The following is a 16406-nucleotide window of genomic DNA, read 5'->3' on the forward strand; positions in this document are numbered from 1 at the left end:
AGTAGAATAGAACCTTCCGGCTGAGTGCAGCCCTGAGTGGAACCGGAAGGTCAAGGGGAAGAGACTTCCAGACACTATTATAATTCAAGAAACAAAGTTTTGGACCTATCATTGTTACATTCTGAATTGAATTTCACCTCTCTAGACCCACAGACAGGAGACACCCAGTTAAAAAATGGGAAGGGAGGAGTTTGGGGTTTGAAATGTTCAGATTGGCCTCTGGCGATGATACAGCCTGCTGTCACGTGTCTAGCCTGCAACCTCCAGTTCTTAACAACCGACAGAATTAACGGCATCTTGGAGGGTCAGAGAGAGAGTACAGTGGGCAGGGTGCTCACCTTGCAGGCATTCCATAATGTTCCCCGAGCACTGCCAGGAGGAATTCCTGAGTGCAGAGCCAGGAGTAACCCCTGAGCATTACCTGGTGTGCCTTCTCTAGTACAAACTTCCCCCCCCCACCAACACAAACACACACAATACGGGGCATCTTGGAGAAAGACAAAGTTTTATTACAGTAAAACTGAAGTTGAACTCATGAAGTTAATAGGAATAAAACCTTTATGTTTTGGGGGCTGGAGTGATAGCATAGCGGGTAGGGCGTTTGCCTTGCACTCGGCCGACCGGGTTCATAATCCCAGCATCCCATATGGTCCCCTGAGCACTGCCAGGAGTAATTCCTGAGTGCAGAGCCAGGAGTAACCCCTGAGCATCGCCGGCTGTGACCCAAAAACAAACAAACAAAAAAACCTTTATGTTTTCACTTATATGGGTTTACAAATTGCTTCCCAATACAGAATAGGTGAAAACTGCCTTTTACTCGTGATTTCTGCCATCTATCATAAAATATCTTAGAAATTGAAAACAAGAGGCATCAAACTATTTTCAAATGCACAAACTTGCCGAAAGAGAAAATGGCCCAGTCTTGGTAAATCTTTTCCCCTACATACACCCCTCAACACTCACAAGAAAGAGTGCTCTAAATAAATTTACTTTGGGGATTTGGAGTCTACCTGGCTGTGCTACTTCAGGGGTTACCCTGGCTCTGTGCCGTGGGGCTCACTCCCGGCAGTGCTCGGGGGACTATATGTAGTGACAGCAATTGAACCTGGGCCCACTGCAAGCCAGGCAAAAGCCTTGCCTGCACTATCTCCCGGCCCTGAAAGAGCGCTTGGTGACACGAGTGACCTTTTCCAGGCCAGAGAGACGCCGTGCGCTGAGTGGATGCCTTGCATGTGGGAGGCCCACGCCCGCAGTGGAAACCGCCTGGTCCCCCAGCCCTGAAAGGAGTGTTCTCAAGCACTGAGCTGGGAGTGTCCCCTGCGAACTGCCAACTGGGTCAACACCCTGGCGAGGACACCCTTCCCTCAAAAGCCTCACAAGTGAGCTGGAACTACTCATGGTGAAGAGAGGTCAAGGAAATCAAGCCCAGGGTTTTCTCCTCCAGGGAAGAAAGGGTCGCCAACGATGAACTGAAGACACTCGGCAATTGCTATTTACACTTAAGGCAATTCAAAAACTGAGGCCTTTACTGCAGAACCTGTACGAGGCATTTGAAAAAGATTAAAATCTTCAGGGCAGACTAGCAAGCTCAAATGTCTACCCAAATCTATACAGCAGGAACCTTGTTTTTAGCAGGTAAGCTTATTTACAAGAATCTTACTCCTGTACTTTATTCTGTTTGGTTTTAAGAGAATATATAACTCCCGGCCCTGCCGTGAACCCGCCGTGAGCTCCACATTCCTGTAGGAGCATGGACCTGTCACCAAGAAAGAACTATGTAAAACAGACACACAGAGACACACAGACACACAGCACAAACACACACACACACACACACACACACACACACACACACACGAGTAAGGGGTTTCAGCTCATTTTTCTCTCTTCAGTGATGATGTGAAGTCACTTCATTTTTTCCTCCATGAAGGTTAAAGGAAAATGATTTTATATCACCACTACTTTCCCATTTCAAATACTCCCACCATTACTCAGGTTCAAAATAAAAGCATCAAAATGCTTCCAAGCTTTCTGGGGTTTTCACAGTGCAGTGCTTTGGGGGTTTTTTAATGGAAACAAACATTCTTGATTTGTTAATTTTCAGAGTAATGGCACATATGCAGCCTTCCCCTTGGAATGGAAAAGTTCATTGGAAATCACTTCATTCTTTTTCTCTTTTTCAAAAGTGCATCACGTAGTGCCAGCTGAAAGATAAGAAAAAAAAAAAGAAATTAAAACTTGGTAACTTTGGGGAACTCTACCCATACTACGTATTGGGTAGTTTGCTGGAAGTGACGCCAACTGGACTCTCTAAGCCAGCAAATCTCAGAGAAGAACAGACAGTGAAACACTCTCAGTAACAGACTGAATCTGTCTCCGCATCCGGCCTCCAGGTGACAGGAACCAGGCAAGGGCTTTTTTTTTTTTTTTTTTTTTTTGCTTTTTGGGTCACACCCAGCGATGCTCAGGGATTACTCCTGGCTTTGCACTCAGGAATTACTCCTGGCAGTGCTTGGGGGACCATATGGGATGCCGGGGATCGAACCCGGGTCGGCCGCGTGCAAGGCAAATGCCCTACCCGCTGTGCTATCGCTCCAGCCCCCAACCAGGCAAGGTTTTTGACCAACTGTTCCCACCTTATAAACAAAACTTCACACCAGGAGCTGCTGCAGCACATATACGGGAACGGCATTGTTTTTGCAATGGTAATTAATACATAATTCTTCTCTGAGTTACACGGTTCTTAGTATTTTAGCATTGTGTAAGATGTATCAACTAAATTAAAGCCAACAAGTAGTGCTTTGTTTTTCTTCACAGTCACCTTTTCTAAGACAGTCCACCAAATAAGGCACATACAAACCATTGAAATATATTGCTTTGGTGCCCCAGGCAGTGATCAGGGGGTGTGAGGGTCACTCCTGGCAATATGTGGCCCAGATACATGGGGCTGAAGACCACTGGGGTCAAATATAATAGCCTCAACAGCAGTGTTCAGGCAGCCAAGTGGGGCCAGGGATCAAGCCCGCCCAGCGCGGGGCAGGCGTGCCCCCCCTACCCGTGAGCCGTCTCCCCAACTCTTATAATTCCTGAAATGGCATTTGAGCATCGGTGAAGATTTACAATAACTAGAATTATCAATTTTGAATGTTCCCTTCTTTGTAGATTTTCAAATGGCTTTGTTTAAAGGAGTAACTGAACTAAGAACATTTTACCACAAACAAATGCTAATGAGAAGTAAATCTTTCATAACGGCTCAAATTCAAATCAAAACCCCGACTGTTGTCCCATTGTTCAAGCGGGCACCAGTAATGTCTCCATTGTGAGACTTGCTACTGTTTTGACACTTCGAATACGCCACAGGTAGCTTGCCAGGCTCTGCCAAGCGGGCAGGGTACTCTTGGTAGCTTGCTGGGCTCTCTGAGAGGGACAGTGGAATCAAACCCGGGTCGGCCACATGCAAGGCAAATGCCCTACCTGCTGTGCTATTGCTCCAGTCTGAAGTCATAGTTTAGGACCAAAATATATATATTGCAGTTACTGTGGAATCATTTGTAACTTATTTCATTATCTTGCACTGGATGTATAGAAAAGTATGGGATATAATTACTTCTGAGCTTTTTTAACTACAGAATCTGGGTTGGGTTGCTCATTTGTTTTTGCTCATTATTGTTCTGGGGTCACACCCGCCGGAGCTCTGGGACCTCTCCTGGTGGTGCAGGGGGCTGAATCAGGCCGCTGAAGGCAAGGCCCGACTGAGCCCTGGCTGTATTTCAAATCTGGAGCAGAAGAAGACAGCAAGACTAATGTTCAGTGTGAACCTACAAAACCATAAAGCTGTACGATCCCCCTCAATGAACAGGCTGCTTGGCCTGGCCCGGAAACCTAGGAACTCAGGATCAGTCCGTAGGGTTACTGCCCCTCTGACTTGGTGAGATCAGGGAGACTGCGCTTCTTCCCTTGCAGAGCAGAAAAATGGTCTCCCCAAGGGTCACACAGTTGATTATTTATTTACTTCTTTTGGGTTGTGCAGGAGATCGCTCCTAGGGGTCCTTAGAGGGGGAAGGAAGAAGATGGAGCCCCGGGCCTCGTGCAGAGCAAGAGCTCATACCCCTGGGCCATCTTCCTGTGCCCACAAAGCTGAATTTTAATTCAGACATACACAAGATCTTAAGAAGGACAATACGGTCCTGGCAGGCCAAACTTCAAAGTGAACTCACCTGCTTTTCTCGGAAGGAACGTTTATTTTTGGACCGGACATTCTGGCTGTACCTCATCATCATGAAGTTCTTCTGTTTTTTCTTTTCTTTATTTGTAGAACTAGAAAATGGATTCATTTTGGTTTTCTTCCTCACAAATTCTTTTCGGTCCGTCTTGCCAGCCTATCAGCACAAAAAGATTGATGTTCCCTCTTAAACAACCACACACTTCGGGAATTATCTAAGCAACTTATATATAAAACAGACAAGCTATAGGGTAACATAACAGGATAATACACAAGTTACGGGTTCATACTTGACGTGCTGCCTAATGACTCTGATGAGGTGGTTTAAATTACCATTAACTTAGGTCTCACTCACCATCGCAGTTGCTAGTCTTGTCTCCTTGTCAGACTTGGGCTTTTTATGAAGTCTTTCAATGTCCCGGAGAGAGAGCAACTCGCCCCTAACGGGAGAAGGAGAATCAGGGTGGACGGAGGTGCAATTCCTCCCCTGGCGCTTCCCGCACCCCGGGGGCACCCTGAGGACCTGGGGCTCCCCTGTACCTGGACTCCTCATCACTGTCGATTTCGATGTACTTCCTCTTTGGGGCCTTCCCAGGGGCCGCGTCCAGTTCCTTCCTCATCTGGGCTATGCGGATCTTCTGGAAGTCCTCTTGCGTCAGAACCCGGCTGGTGCTGACCACGGCAGCCCTGGCCTTCCGCTCCTCGGTGGGCATGCTGTCCAGCTTCTTGGCCTTTGGAGCAAGCCGGAAAGGCTCAACAGCTGCTACCTCAAGTGAGGGCTCGACAGAGCCTCGCGTGATGCTCGTTACGCGACTTGACGCAAGGAACTGAAATTACGACAGACATCGCCACGGTGCGCTGGGACAAGAACCGAGTTAGGACTTACAATTTCCTGCTGGTCCTCGTCGGAGGAGTGGTGCACGTCGATCCACTCCCCGTCGCTGTCGTCCTCCTCACTGAGGCTGGCGCTTTCCCAGCCATCTGTGGGAGACGGGCACAGTCAGTTCTTTATTTTTATTTTTTATTTATTTTTTTTATTTTTATATTTTTTGGGTCACACCAGGCGATGCACAGGGGTTACTCCTGGCTCTGCACTCAGGAATTACCCCTGGCGGTGCTCAGGGGACCATATGGGATGCTGGGAATCGAATCTGGGTCAGCCGCATGCAAGGCAAACGCCCTACCCGCTGTGCTATCGATCCAGCCCCGGGCACAGTCAGTTCTAACGCTTTACACTGGCAAAGGAAAGTACAGAGTGGAAACCTTGGCCTGACATTCTGCTGACCCAGACGTGAGCGATGTCTACTGTTAAATAAGTCACATCGATTCAGTGAGCAATCAGAATCTGCTGTGAGCCCAAACCTGATGATCATGATTGCTGACCCTCGCAACTCAACAGAAAAGCAAGAGAATCGACCCCGGGCTTAATTTCCCTGCCCAGGTCACGCCACCAGGTCAGACAGCCTCTGGAGGAAGAGTGAGAACTGGGTCTACCTGCAGAGCTCCTGTCTGTTTCTACCAAACCAAATGTGTCTGTCAGACTTCCAGTATGTATGATCTTCTTGACGACAGAGAAAATATCTCCGCTCATTTACATATGTTTTTAGAACTAGTTAGGAACAGTCAGAAAAGTCAGGTAATAGGTTCTGGATAGGACAGAGCTTTGGAGACATCTTAGTAAAGAGGCAGTGAAGTTCTTAAAGGAGCCGCCACAGGAAGCTCGCACAGTCGCAGACACTTGAAATCTTTCAGTGGTCACTGGATCTCACAAGACAGCGTGCCCATTCTTCGGTACAGAAATATACACCAGCACTCAACAGCTGGGTGCCAACGCCAGGCTGGCAGCTTGCTGTTCTCCACCCTATGTCCTATATTGTAATACTTCCCTAAATCTTTCAGATTTGGCTCCGTTGGCCTGTCAGGTCTCCGCTATGAAACCATCCCTCACTCATTAAAGATCTAACTCAGAAACATCTCCTGGAGGCCTCTTTCAAAGGTGGCCGGTTCAGGTTTCCTCCTTGCGGTAGGCAGGCTCCACGGCCACAGTGAGTCACGTTAGCGCTTCCTTGCTGGGCTGCTGGTAAAAGGTCCTCAGCGGCAGGGCAGCTTTACCCATCACTGCGCTCGCAGTGGCGGGCTCACCTTTACTGCCTATGAAAGCTGGGCTGAAATCATGAAGGCCTGGGAGAAGACGGGGCCCGTGCAATGAATGCTACTGAGGTCAATCCTGGAAATGAGGACGGAGTTCCTCGAGTAACCTTCTACAACCCCAAGAAGCGTTCTCGTTAGAGTTTTGAAGATTAAGGATCAATCTTCACCATCTTTTCTAAGCAACACTTTCCCTCGTGCCTAGCACGCTGTGGTAAGGGGACTGTCACCCTGTCACCCTGAAGGCCATGGGAGTCATCGTCCACACCAGGGGTCTGCAACCTTTTCACACCTACAAACCAGAGGAGCCTGGCAACCAACCGGGACTGGGAGGTTTGGGACTGTGTCTATTTGATTCTGTGTGTGTATGTGTGTGTGTGTGTGTGTGTGTAAGAGGAGAGAAAGAAGGAGAATATGTTCAAGAGAGAACACAGGCAACAGAGAAACAGGGACAAGCCAGTGAGACAGTGTCCGAGAGGGAACATGGGCTTGACGAGCGAGCCTAAACCCCAGTGTCTGCAGCAGTGCTCGGCATGCAGTCGTTGCCTAGTATCTGCTCAATTAAACAATCTAAGATTTCAAGGAGCAAGTTCATCCTGGAAAATGGTGAAATAAAAGACACCTTCATTGCTTTCCGAACTCTCTTCTTTTTCAACTTCCAGAATTTCTGCTCCTGGAATGTAATCTTTCGCATCTAATTCTCCATATTCTTGCACTCGTGCTTCAAGGGAGGCCTCTGTTGGTTTACCCTAAAAAGAAGGAAGCTGTTTTAATTAGGTACTCAGCATACACAACATTACTTGCGGAAAGGATTCTAGAGCCTAGCAGGACTTTGAGAAGGATTTATAACTAAGCAAAGTATACCTGTTCACATAACGAGGTTACTCCAAAATTAAGGAAGGATTACAAAAAATAGAAATTATCAATGACCAAAAAAGTGTCCCTTTATGCCCAAAATAAGATCCTCAGCCAGAATGCTGCCTATTAGTTTCTCTTCTGATCCAAATGAAGAAATAGGCAGTTATATAGAGGAAATTGCTGCAAACTTCCCCCCCATTCCCTTCCTGTTGGGATGTCCAGAGGTCACAGTCAAACCTGGCTGTAGTGCTATACATTTGGCTGTTAACTCTAAGACTTGGTTATCAATGACAAGTAATTTAAGGCAATGGTTTTCTGCACTTTAAATTACAAATACCAAAACTCAAACTATAGGAATTACCCTTCACTTTCAGATACTACAACCTTCAGATCAGTGTTTTTCAACCTTAATACACAGCAGACCAGTGGCTGAAAACCCACTGATGCTTTAGACGATCTTTTATGAAAGCTTCCCCTACCCGGAATTTCTTCTGTAACATCTTGGGGTTCAGTGTTCGGAAGAGCTGAATCAAAGTCCGAGCAGACATCATCACATCTGTAAAACAACACCTTAAATCAGAAACTCCGAAGCAGGGTCTACTCATGAGATAAAAGGCAGCAGCACGTTTCTTAGTCTAAAGAGAACAAAGAACACAGAACTTACTCTTATCTTTGTGTGTTTTATACTGAGCCAAGTCTTGGAGAAGATCTTCAGTCATGGCTAGAGGACATCGAGCAGTTATCTCTTTAATAGCATTGATCCTAGAAGAAAAATCAGTGTAAAAATCCCAAAGGGGGCCAAAGAGGTAACTGCATGGGCTCGAGCACACGCTCCATCACAGGAGACTGGGGTTGGACCCTTGGCACCTAAGCCCAGAGCCAGAGGGAGCCTGAGTCCTGACAGGCGTGGAGCCAAAACAAAACAAAACAAAAAACCAAAAGGAGACAGGACAGGAGTTCAAGTTCCTGTCTCACAAACATTCAGCCCTGCTTCCATCCCTGGCCCCACATACGATCTCCGGGGCACTGCCAGGAATGATCCTGAGCACAGAACCAGGAGCAGCCCTGAAAACTTTTAGGTGTGCCTCCCGTCAGTCCCCAAACAATACCAACCCCCAGCCCCCACAAATCCCAAACAGTACTTTGATGTGGTTCAAACTAACAAGATCTCCTAAAAGGACTGGGTCAAAGGAATGTAAATTTAATTTTTAAGGCAGACTTCTCAACCTGCAGAATGGTAAAGAATGTGAGGGTGACAGTTCTCAAGCATTTTTATTCCAGACACTTGAGGGTCATTCCCTTCACTTCTACACTAAGGAACCATGCAGCATTATCCGCCCAGTTTGCTGTTGTTTCATTTTGTTTTGGGGTCACACCTGGTGATGCTCAGGGCTTGCTCCTCGCTCTGCACTCAGGAATCACTCCTGGCAGTGCTCAGAGGACCATGTAAAATGCCAGGGATTGAATCCGGGTTGGCCGTGTGCAAGGCAAACACCCTATCCCCTGTACAATTGCAACGGTCCCAATTTATCCAATTCTGAAGTGGAGAGGGGATGAGGTCCCTTTAAAAAAAGTTAAAGAGCTTTAGAACTTAATACAGCTTAGTTCTTTGAACACATCAGACAATGTACACGAACCAGTATGTATATTTGGTAGTTTTCAATCTGCCAAAGGGCTGCTGAGTTGCCCTGAGATTCAAGAGTGATTTGATAATTCATTTGTCCTATGGCAGAGGTATAAATTTACGGTAAGAGACAGGAGAAAGGCAATGAGCTCCCCAAACAACTATTTATTTGAGTTAATCTAGTCTAAAACAAAAAATACTCCAAATGTTGATGAGAAGAAAAAAACATCTTTTCTTTATAAATATCCCATAAATATCCTACATAAATATCCTACTTCCTCAAAATTCTGGCAATAACATACAAGTTGGGGCCAAGGATGTGTCTCAAGTGGCAGAACCCAATGTTTCATGTGAGTGAGGCCCTGAGTTCAAGCCCTGGCACTGCATGGCGCTCAGTACCACCAGCAGTGGGGCTGGGGACGGTGCCCACAGCCCACCCGAACTAAAAGCATCAGGACTTCCGAGGAGGCTGGAGCGTCCGAGCTGCTTCTCTGGCGGCTACAGTGAAGCTGATGCCGAGCGCGCCGAGCACATCAACAACAACCACACCCCACACACGTACCCGACGGTCATGACTTCCCCAGAGTTCTTGTCAGTGACGAAATTGTTGGCCACGGTCATAAGCAAGGACTGAATGATCTAGTGGGCAAGGACAGGAGACGGTGAGTGCCAGGAACCCGCCGGAACCCACTCAAACCCCAGAGGCGAAGGGCCATGGCTCCCGGGGCCCCGCAGACTAGGTCAGGCGGGGTCAGGACAGCGCAGAGGCTGGACACCTGCTCACAGGCGTCCTGCCCGGCTTCTTCCTGGCCCCGCCTGGACTCTGGATGTGCCCGAGAGGCCCCCTCCCACGCACCCCTACCCGCACCCAAGCACCGCAGGCTCCTGGCATTCAACCAGCAGCCCGGGCAATCAAGGGTTGCCAGGAGCAGCCCCTGGGCTGCCAAAGGGATAAAATTATGCCACTATGGGGTTTGCCCTCTTCTGGGCTATCCTCAATTAAGATGCTGCCATTCTTTTTTATTCTCTCACTTTTTGGGTCACACCTGATGATGTACAGGGGTTACTCCTGGGTCTGCACTCAGGAACTACTACTGGTGGTGCTCAGGGGACCATATGGGATACTGGGAATCTAACCCGGGTCAGCCACGTGCAAGGCAAACACCCCACCCACTGTGCTATCGCTCCAGCCCCGATGCTGCTGTTCTTTAATCTTACTTTTCAATATGGATTTTGAAAAAATTCCCACTCCCAAGAAAATCTTGTTTTCAAGGGCTGGAGTGGTAGTACAGTGGGTAGGGAGTTTGCCTTGCATGAGGTAGACCTGGGTTTGATTCCTAGCATCCCAAATGGTCCCCTGGAGCACTGTCAGGAGTGATCCTTAAGTGCAGAGCCAAGAGTAATCCCTGAGCACTGTTGGGTATGACCCCAAAACAAACAAAAAACCACAAACAAATAAAAATGTTGTTATCACCCAAGAAAATCCAATGCTGTTTCATAAAAATATCAATTAAAACTATTAGTCACAACCAACTTTGAAATAGTCACTTTAAATTTACTGATAAGTTTGATCATTGTGTGACTGTAACCCAAATATGAAAGCTTGTAACTACCTCATGGTGATTCAATAAAATCAAATTAATTTGATTAATTTAATTAATTTGATTAAACAATTTACGACAGCACAGCAGGTAGGGAGTTTGCCTTCCATGCGGCCAACCCAGGTTCGATTCCTCCACCCCTCTCGAAGAGCCCTGCAAGCTACTGAGAGTATCTCGCCCGCATGGTAGAGCCTGACAAGCTACCCGTTGCATATTCAATATGCCAAAAACAGTACCAACAAGTCTCACAATGGAGACATTACTGGTGCCCACTCGAGCAAACCGATGAACAACGGGACGACAGTGCTACAGTGCTACTGATAAAGGGGCTAGAGCGATAGTACAGTGGGTCGGGCGCTTGCTTGGCAAGTGGCCAAACAGGATTCAATCCCTGGCATCCCATATGGTCCCCTGAGCACTGCCAGGAAGCAAAGAGCCAGGAGAAGCCCTGAGCATTGTCGGGTGGATCTCCAAAACAAAACACAAAGATTTCCTGATAGACTTTACCTTCCCAACATAAAATCTTTAATAAAATATGAAACAGAATCAGAATTTTATCAAGAGTTTGCCCCAAACAAAGTTCACTTTCAACAGCAAACTTGCTTTGGAGTCTGCACTGTGGGTGTCTCCTCTACTCGCTGCTTAAGGGGAAGGGGTGGGTGGGAAGGGCCGGTGCCACCCCGATTTCCCCCTTCCCCCTCCTCTCTTCCTCCCTTTCCCCCGCACCAGCCGGAGTCGGGCGAAGAGTGCTCACCTCTGGGGGCACCAGCTGATGAGACGCTTGTGCAGCAAACAGAAGGATCCTCGTCACGTCTGAAAATGGGAGACCAGGAAAGTCAGTGGGTCCAGGGCTGCCTCTGCGCACACGACCCAGCCTCACGTGGGGGCCCCCGGACTCATTCCCTCCCTTCCCCCGCCACCTCATCACTCTGTCTTTCCTGACCAGAGCCCAGCTTCCTTTTTCCTAAAAAAAAAAAAAAGTTTTGCTTTGTCTCGGTCTTCGGGCCACAGCTGGCAGTGCTCGTGGCTCAGTCCTGGCGCTACACTCAGCGATCACTCTGGCGGGCTCGGGGCACCGTACGTGGTGCTGGGGACGGAACCCAGGTTGGCGGCCTGCAGGGTGAACACACTGCCCGCTGGACTATCTCTCTGGCACGCCTCAAAAGATTTCTACCTAGACAAATGACACAGAGTCTGGCACAGGCTGAGCTGTGCCTCCCACTCAGTCTAGCGCCGGGAGGGAAGGGCTTGGTGCTTAAGGAATTCCTGTCCAGCGAGGAGCCTAGCACAGAAATCACTAAAGCAGCTAGCGCAAAAGTACCTATCTATATACATATGTGTATAAATAGGTGCATGTAGGTGTACACAGTCTTCCTTCAAAGAAGCAGTACACGGAAAGAACAGGCCTTGGCCAATAAATAAATAAATAAATAAATAAATAGATAGATAGATAGATAAATAAATAAATAAAAGGTAAAGGGAAAAGAGAAGAGAGCCCCAGTAAGGCACTTCCTTTGCACGCAACTGGCCTAACCTCATCCCGAGCACAGAACATGATCCCCTCAGAACTGCCAGGCATGACCCTGAGCACAGAGCCAGGACTAAGCCCCGAGCACTGCTGGGTTAGCCCCAACCCTCATTCTACGTCCCCAAAGAGTGAGATGAATTCTAATTTGCCATTTACTTGCTGAGTAACCTTAATCTTTTTTCCTTCCTCCAACTCTCGGCCCGAGTGGAGACGATGCACGGCAGCGACACCTGCTTCCTATGCGGCCCCAGACGGCGCCCTGAGCACTGAGTGTACGTAAACCACTTAGCAAAGTGCTTGACTCACAGGTCACGTGAGAAGCAGAAGGTTCCTCAGTATGATCATAGAAAAGGGGGAATGTGAGAAGCAGTTAGCTCATCTCCTCTCACCCTGGTCGTGAAGATTGTAGGGGGCAGCTCTGGCCAGGGAGGACATATCACTTAACTGAGCCAACTGGCTGACAGCACCTCTGGGTGGGCAGCAGCCCTGGCCGTGACAGTGTATGACTGAGTTAATGGACTAACAGAACTACCTGGTGTTCAAACAGACACGGAGCTGGAGAGTCAGGAGCCGGTACACCCGTGTCTTGTATCCTGTGCCTAACTGCTAAGATGCTTTCCTGATGTATGGGAATTGGGAATGTCTCCCTAATTGGGAATGTTTTCTTGATATATTGTTCCTGTATGCTTGTGTTCATTTATGAAATGTTTGAAGTTATTTCTGCCTTTGGAATTGTTCATCTTTGGGCCTACTCCTGAGGCCTGTGTGCCCAGGCTGACTACATAAACCCTCAGCTGTAAGCCCTCGGGGTCGAGCTCTGGCCTCCTGCTTCGGCAGGACAGCTCGGCCCCAGCTAGCTGGAGTAATCAAGTCTCGGCGTGTGCTTTGCAGTCCCGCTGGACTCTTTGTCTCTCTGAATACTGAGGGGTGGTCTCAATCCTAACAGTCACTGGGTCATTTCCTTCCATCTCGGTTCAAGTTTAAAGGGGAAAAACAACCACCTATTTTGTTTTTATACTGTTTAAGCTGAAAATATACATTGTGAGCAGTGTATTTAAAAATTATTGCAATGGAGCAGTAATATAACATCATGGTAGCTATTATAAAGTAAAGGTCAATTTTTTAAAAATAGTATCAAAAAAAAAGAAAAAGGCTGGAAGAAAAGCGTTCTCCACCCCCACCCCCACCTAATTACTTAAGCTGAACTAGTAATGCAAGTCCCGAAAGAAAGCAAAACGGTTTCTCCTCTCTTCCCCTGACATCCAACATTCAACACATTTTATTCCTAAATCAGTCTTTAATAATTCCAGAACAAAAGACTTCGGATGTTTATTCTAGCCCCAGGGCCACCAAAGAGAACACAGCAAGGAGGAGGCTTACCTCTCTGGTGAGGCTGCAGGAACCTTTGGAGAAAGGGGTAGAAGTTGAAGAGGAAAAGCTGTGGAGAGAGGAATGCAATGACTTTAGCATTTTTGTCACACAGCATGCACGCCGCAGGATGAATCCGCACACGTTCTAGGCTGTGCCGCTAACAACATTGCTCAAGGAGGAAGAGAGCATGCGCAGAATAAACCAGGGGTTACAAAGGCAATCACACAAACATTCATCGATTTCTTCCTTGTAACGCTGGGGATCAAACCCACTGCCTCACCAGTGATCTCCTTTTAAGCTGGTCCCCAGCCCACAACAGTACTGATATTAAGGCTTCAAGCTAAGGGACAAAATAGTATCTGAAAAGCATTTAACATCATTTGATCATGGAAACGCCCACAGTCTGGTTTCGTGACTAGGTACACGTTTAAACAGAGTAGAACAATTCCTACAAGACCCTTACTCTAGACACAACACACTAACATTCTGGCGTCTGCCCAGGTGAGACAGGAGACCCGTCATTAGAGCCAAGCTTTACTTTCCAGAAGTGCTGGCGACAGACTGATGTTTCTAGAGTTCATCACGTGAGAATTGTTTTTCCTTTTAGTCAGAGCAAAACCAAGCCACAGAAACTAACAGGGAAAAGTTGAACTCCAGTATAAAAGACAGACGCACACTTCTGTCATCTGTGAAACTCCAGTATCATTTCCAACGGACCCTCCTGAAATCTTAACCCACGGCTGTCCAAATCCGGACCTGATACGAAACGGCTACACAAATGCAACAAGCCTGATGGGGCAGGCTTCCCCGGGCCAGGAGAGGCAGAGCTTCCACTCAAGTGTCAAGTTGTTCTGAAAACAGGGGCTAGACGCAGGGGTGTGGCTCAAGGTACAGACCCCCTGCCCTGGGTTTGATCCCTGGCACTGCAGGGCAGGGATGGGGGATGGGGAGGGGAAAACAAATGACTACACAAAGGGATTAAGGGATTAAGTGTGGGAGAGGGAAGCTGGACCCCTCCCGGAGTGCACACACTAGATCCCCAGATGACACAGTTCGGGGATCATTCAAACAGTGGTTCAGTTCATCACTGACCGCCAGGCGTGCAGGCTAGCCCTGGAGCTCTCTCTCCAGCCTGTGCTTTCATTTTGGATGTGATCTATGTGTGCGCTCGTTTGACTTTTAAAACAACTCACTTTCCCTTTTTACTTAATTTAAAATATTTGCTTCATGAGAGCAACATTATTCAGTGTTTTCCAAAACAGTTCCAGTTACAAAAGCACTGATAGGAATTAACTTCAATATTTATTTTTTTATGATCTAATTTTCGGGCATTTCTCCTTTCCCGTAGCGGCCGGTAGTCTAAGAGTGGCTGTGAAGTGTCCAGATGATGAATTCCTGATAGATATATGCAGTCTAATGTAGCATAAACAACTACAGCTTTCTTTTTCTTTTTTTTGCTTTTTGGGTCACACCTGGCGATGCACAGGGGTTACTCCTGGCTCTGCACTCAGGAATTACTCCTGGCGGTGCTCAGGGGACCCTATGGGATGCTGGGAATCGAACCCAGGTTGGCCGCGTGCAAGACAACCGCCTTAACCACTGTGCTATCACTCCAGCCCCAACAACTACACCTTTTTTTCTAGAGTGGTTTCAAAGTCACAAAAATCAATGAAGGGGGAAGGAAGATGCAGAAAATGTCTTTTGATATAAGGACTATGCAGACTCAGAAAATCAGAGGACAAACAAAAAAGTAAAATCAAAGTAGAAAACATGACACAAAGGTCTGTCATTCTAAAAATACGTATGATTTAACATGTGCTCAGACCCTGAGAACCAAGTGGGAGAAACTGCTATTTTCAGAGTGTAAGATCTTACTCTTGGCAAATGTCACGGGTTTCAATGGCTTGGGGGATAGAATTAAGTCCCAGCTCTCCTTGGTGGATTTATTTTTTTCTCACTCAGCATAATTTCCCTCCCTTTTTTTTTGTTTTTTTTGGGTCACACCCAGCAATGCTCAGGAGTTACTCCTGCCTCTGCACTCAGGAATTACTCCTGGTGGTGCTTGAGGGACCATATGGGATGCCGGGGATTGAACCCAGGTTGGCCGTGTGCAAGGCAAACGCCCTCCCCGCTGTCCTATTGCTCCGGCCCCTCCGCATAACTCTAAGCTTCACCCAGAGAAACATAATGTGATCCCAACCTCGTGGATTCCCACCAGTCTGGAGATGAGGTTCATGAGCATCATCTTCACTTCGAACCTCTCCTTACAGCTCTCCAGCTGCTTCAGTAGCTTCTCCGAAAAATCTGGAAAGAGAATCAGAATACACTGTGCACGGCATGGTACCTGGGGCTACCTCCCCTTCCCCTCACAAAACTACCCGCCAGTGAGCGGCACCACCCACTCAAGGAAACAGTAACCCAGGGAATCCTTTGAGAGCTGCACCACTTTCTAGTTCTTTTGTTGTTGGTTTTTGGGCCACACCCATCTGTGCTCAGAGCTTACTCCTAGTTCTGTGCTCAGGGATCATTTCTGATGGTTTGGGGGGGATACATGGATGGCAGCATGCCAGGCAAGGGCCCTACGGCTGTACTACTGCTCCAGCCCCTTACCAGTTCTTCAATGTAGGGACAGCTTCAACTTTTTCCACTTGAGACTCTCCTAGCAGGAAAAAACTGTAACTTGAGCAGGCGCTTCCATAAACAATGCTCCGCATTCATTATCTGGTCGATTCTGAATTCATTTTTGGCAGCAGCATGATCAAAACCTTTTACTATTGCCAATTTTTTTTTGTTTGGTGACTCCCACATTTGGTTATGCAAGCCCACATGGGGTCAAGACCCACACTAAGGAGATTTGGATCCGAGCTGGGCCCAGGGCTGCCCTGCATGAACTAGACGCAGGTCTGGGAAAAAGACAATCCAGGCACCAGTACAATCCTGGGAAGTCCTTAGTCTCGTCGTCCTGTCTCAGAGCGAGTGTTCAAAATAGGAAAGCCACACTTTTGGTTTTCACAGGACAGTATCAGTCTTTTAAAAAGTGGACAGGGGGCCGGA

The 16406-nt window shown here is 47.6% G+C and overlaps 1 protein-coding gene across 1 annotated transcript in view; it reads right to left on the reverse strand.

Moving 5' to 3' along the window:
* Positions 1–743: 743 nt before the first annotated feature.
* Positions 744–16406, reverse strand: part of SDAD1 (SDA1 domain containing 1) — a 29031-nt gene continuing 13368 nt past the window's right edge. Inside the window, exons 11-22 of the mRNA XM_055138595.1 lie at positions 15553–15656; positions 13362–13419; positions 11208–11266; positions 9415–9491; positions 7893–7990; positions 7708–7784; positions 6993–7119; positions 5109–5203; positions 4763–4953; positions 4578–4662; positions 4218–4379; positions 744–2204 (exon numbers count right to left, since the gene is read on the reverse strand). Of these exons, the coding sequence (XP_054994570.1) occupies positions 2157–2204; positions 4218–4379; positions 4578–4662; positions 4763–4953; positions 5109–5203; positions 6993–7119; positions 7708–7784; positions 7893–7990; positions 9415–9491; positions 11208–11266; positions 13362–13419; positions 15553–15656 (1181 nt within the window). The 3' untranslated portion in view covers positions 744–2156. The remainder of the gene's footprint in view (positions 2205–4217; positions 4380–4577; positions 4663–4762; positions 4954–5108; positions 5204–6992; positions 7120–7707; positions 7785–7892; positions 7991–9414; positions 9492–11207; positions 11267–13361; positions 13420–15552; positions 15657–16406) is intronic.

This window comes from Sorex araneus, chromosome 5 (genome assembly GCF_027595985.1).
Source record: "Sorex araneus isolate mSorAra2 chromosome 5, mSorAra2.pri, whole genome shotgun sequence".
Classification (NCBI taxonomy): domain Eukaryota; kingdom Metazoa; phylum Chordata; class Mammalia; order Eulipotyphla; family Soricidae; genus Sorex; species Sorex araneus.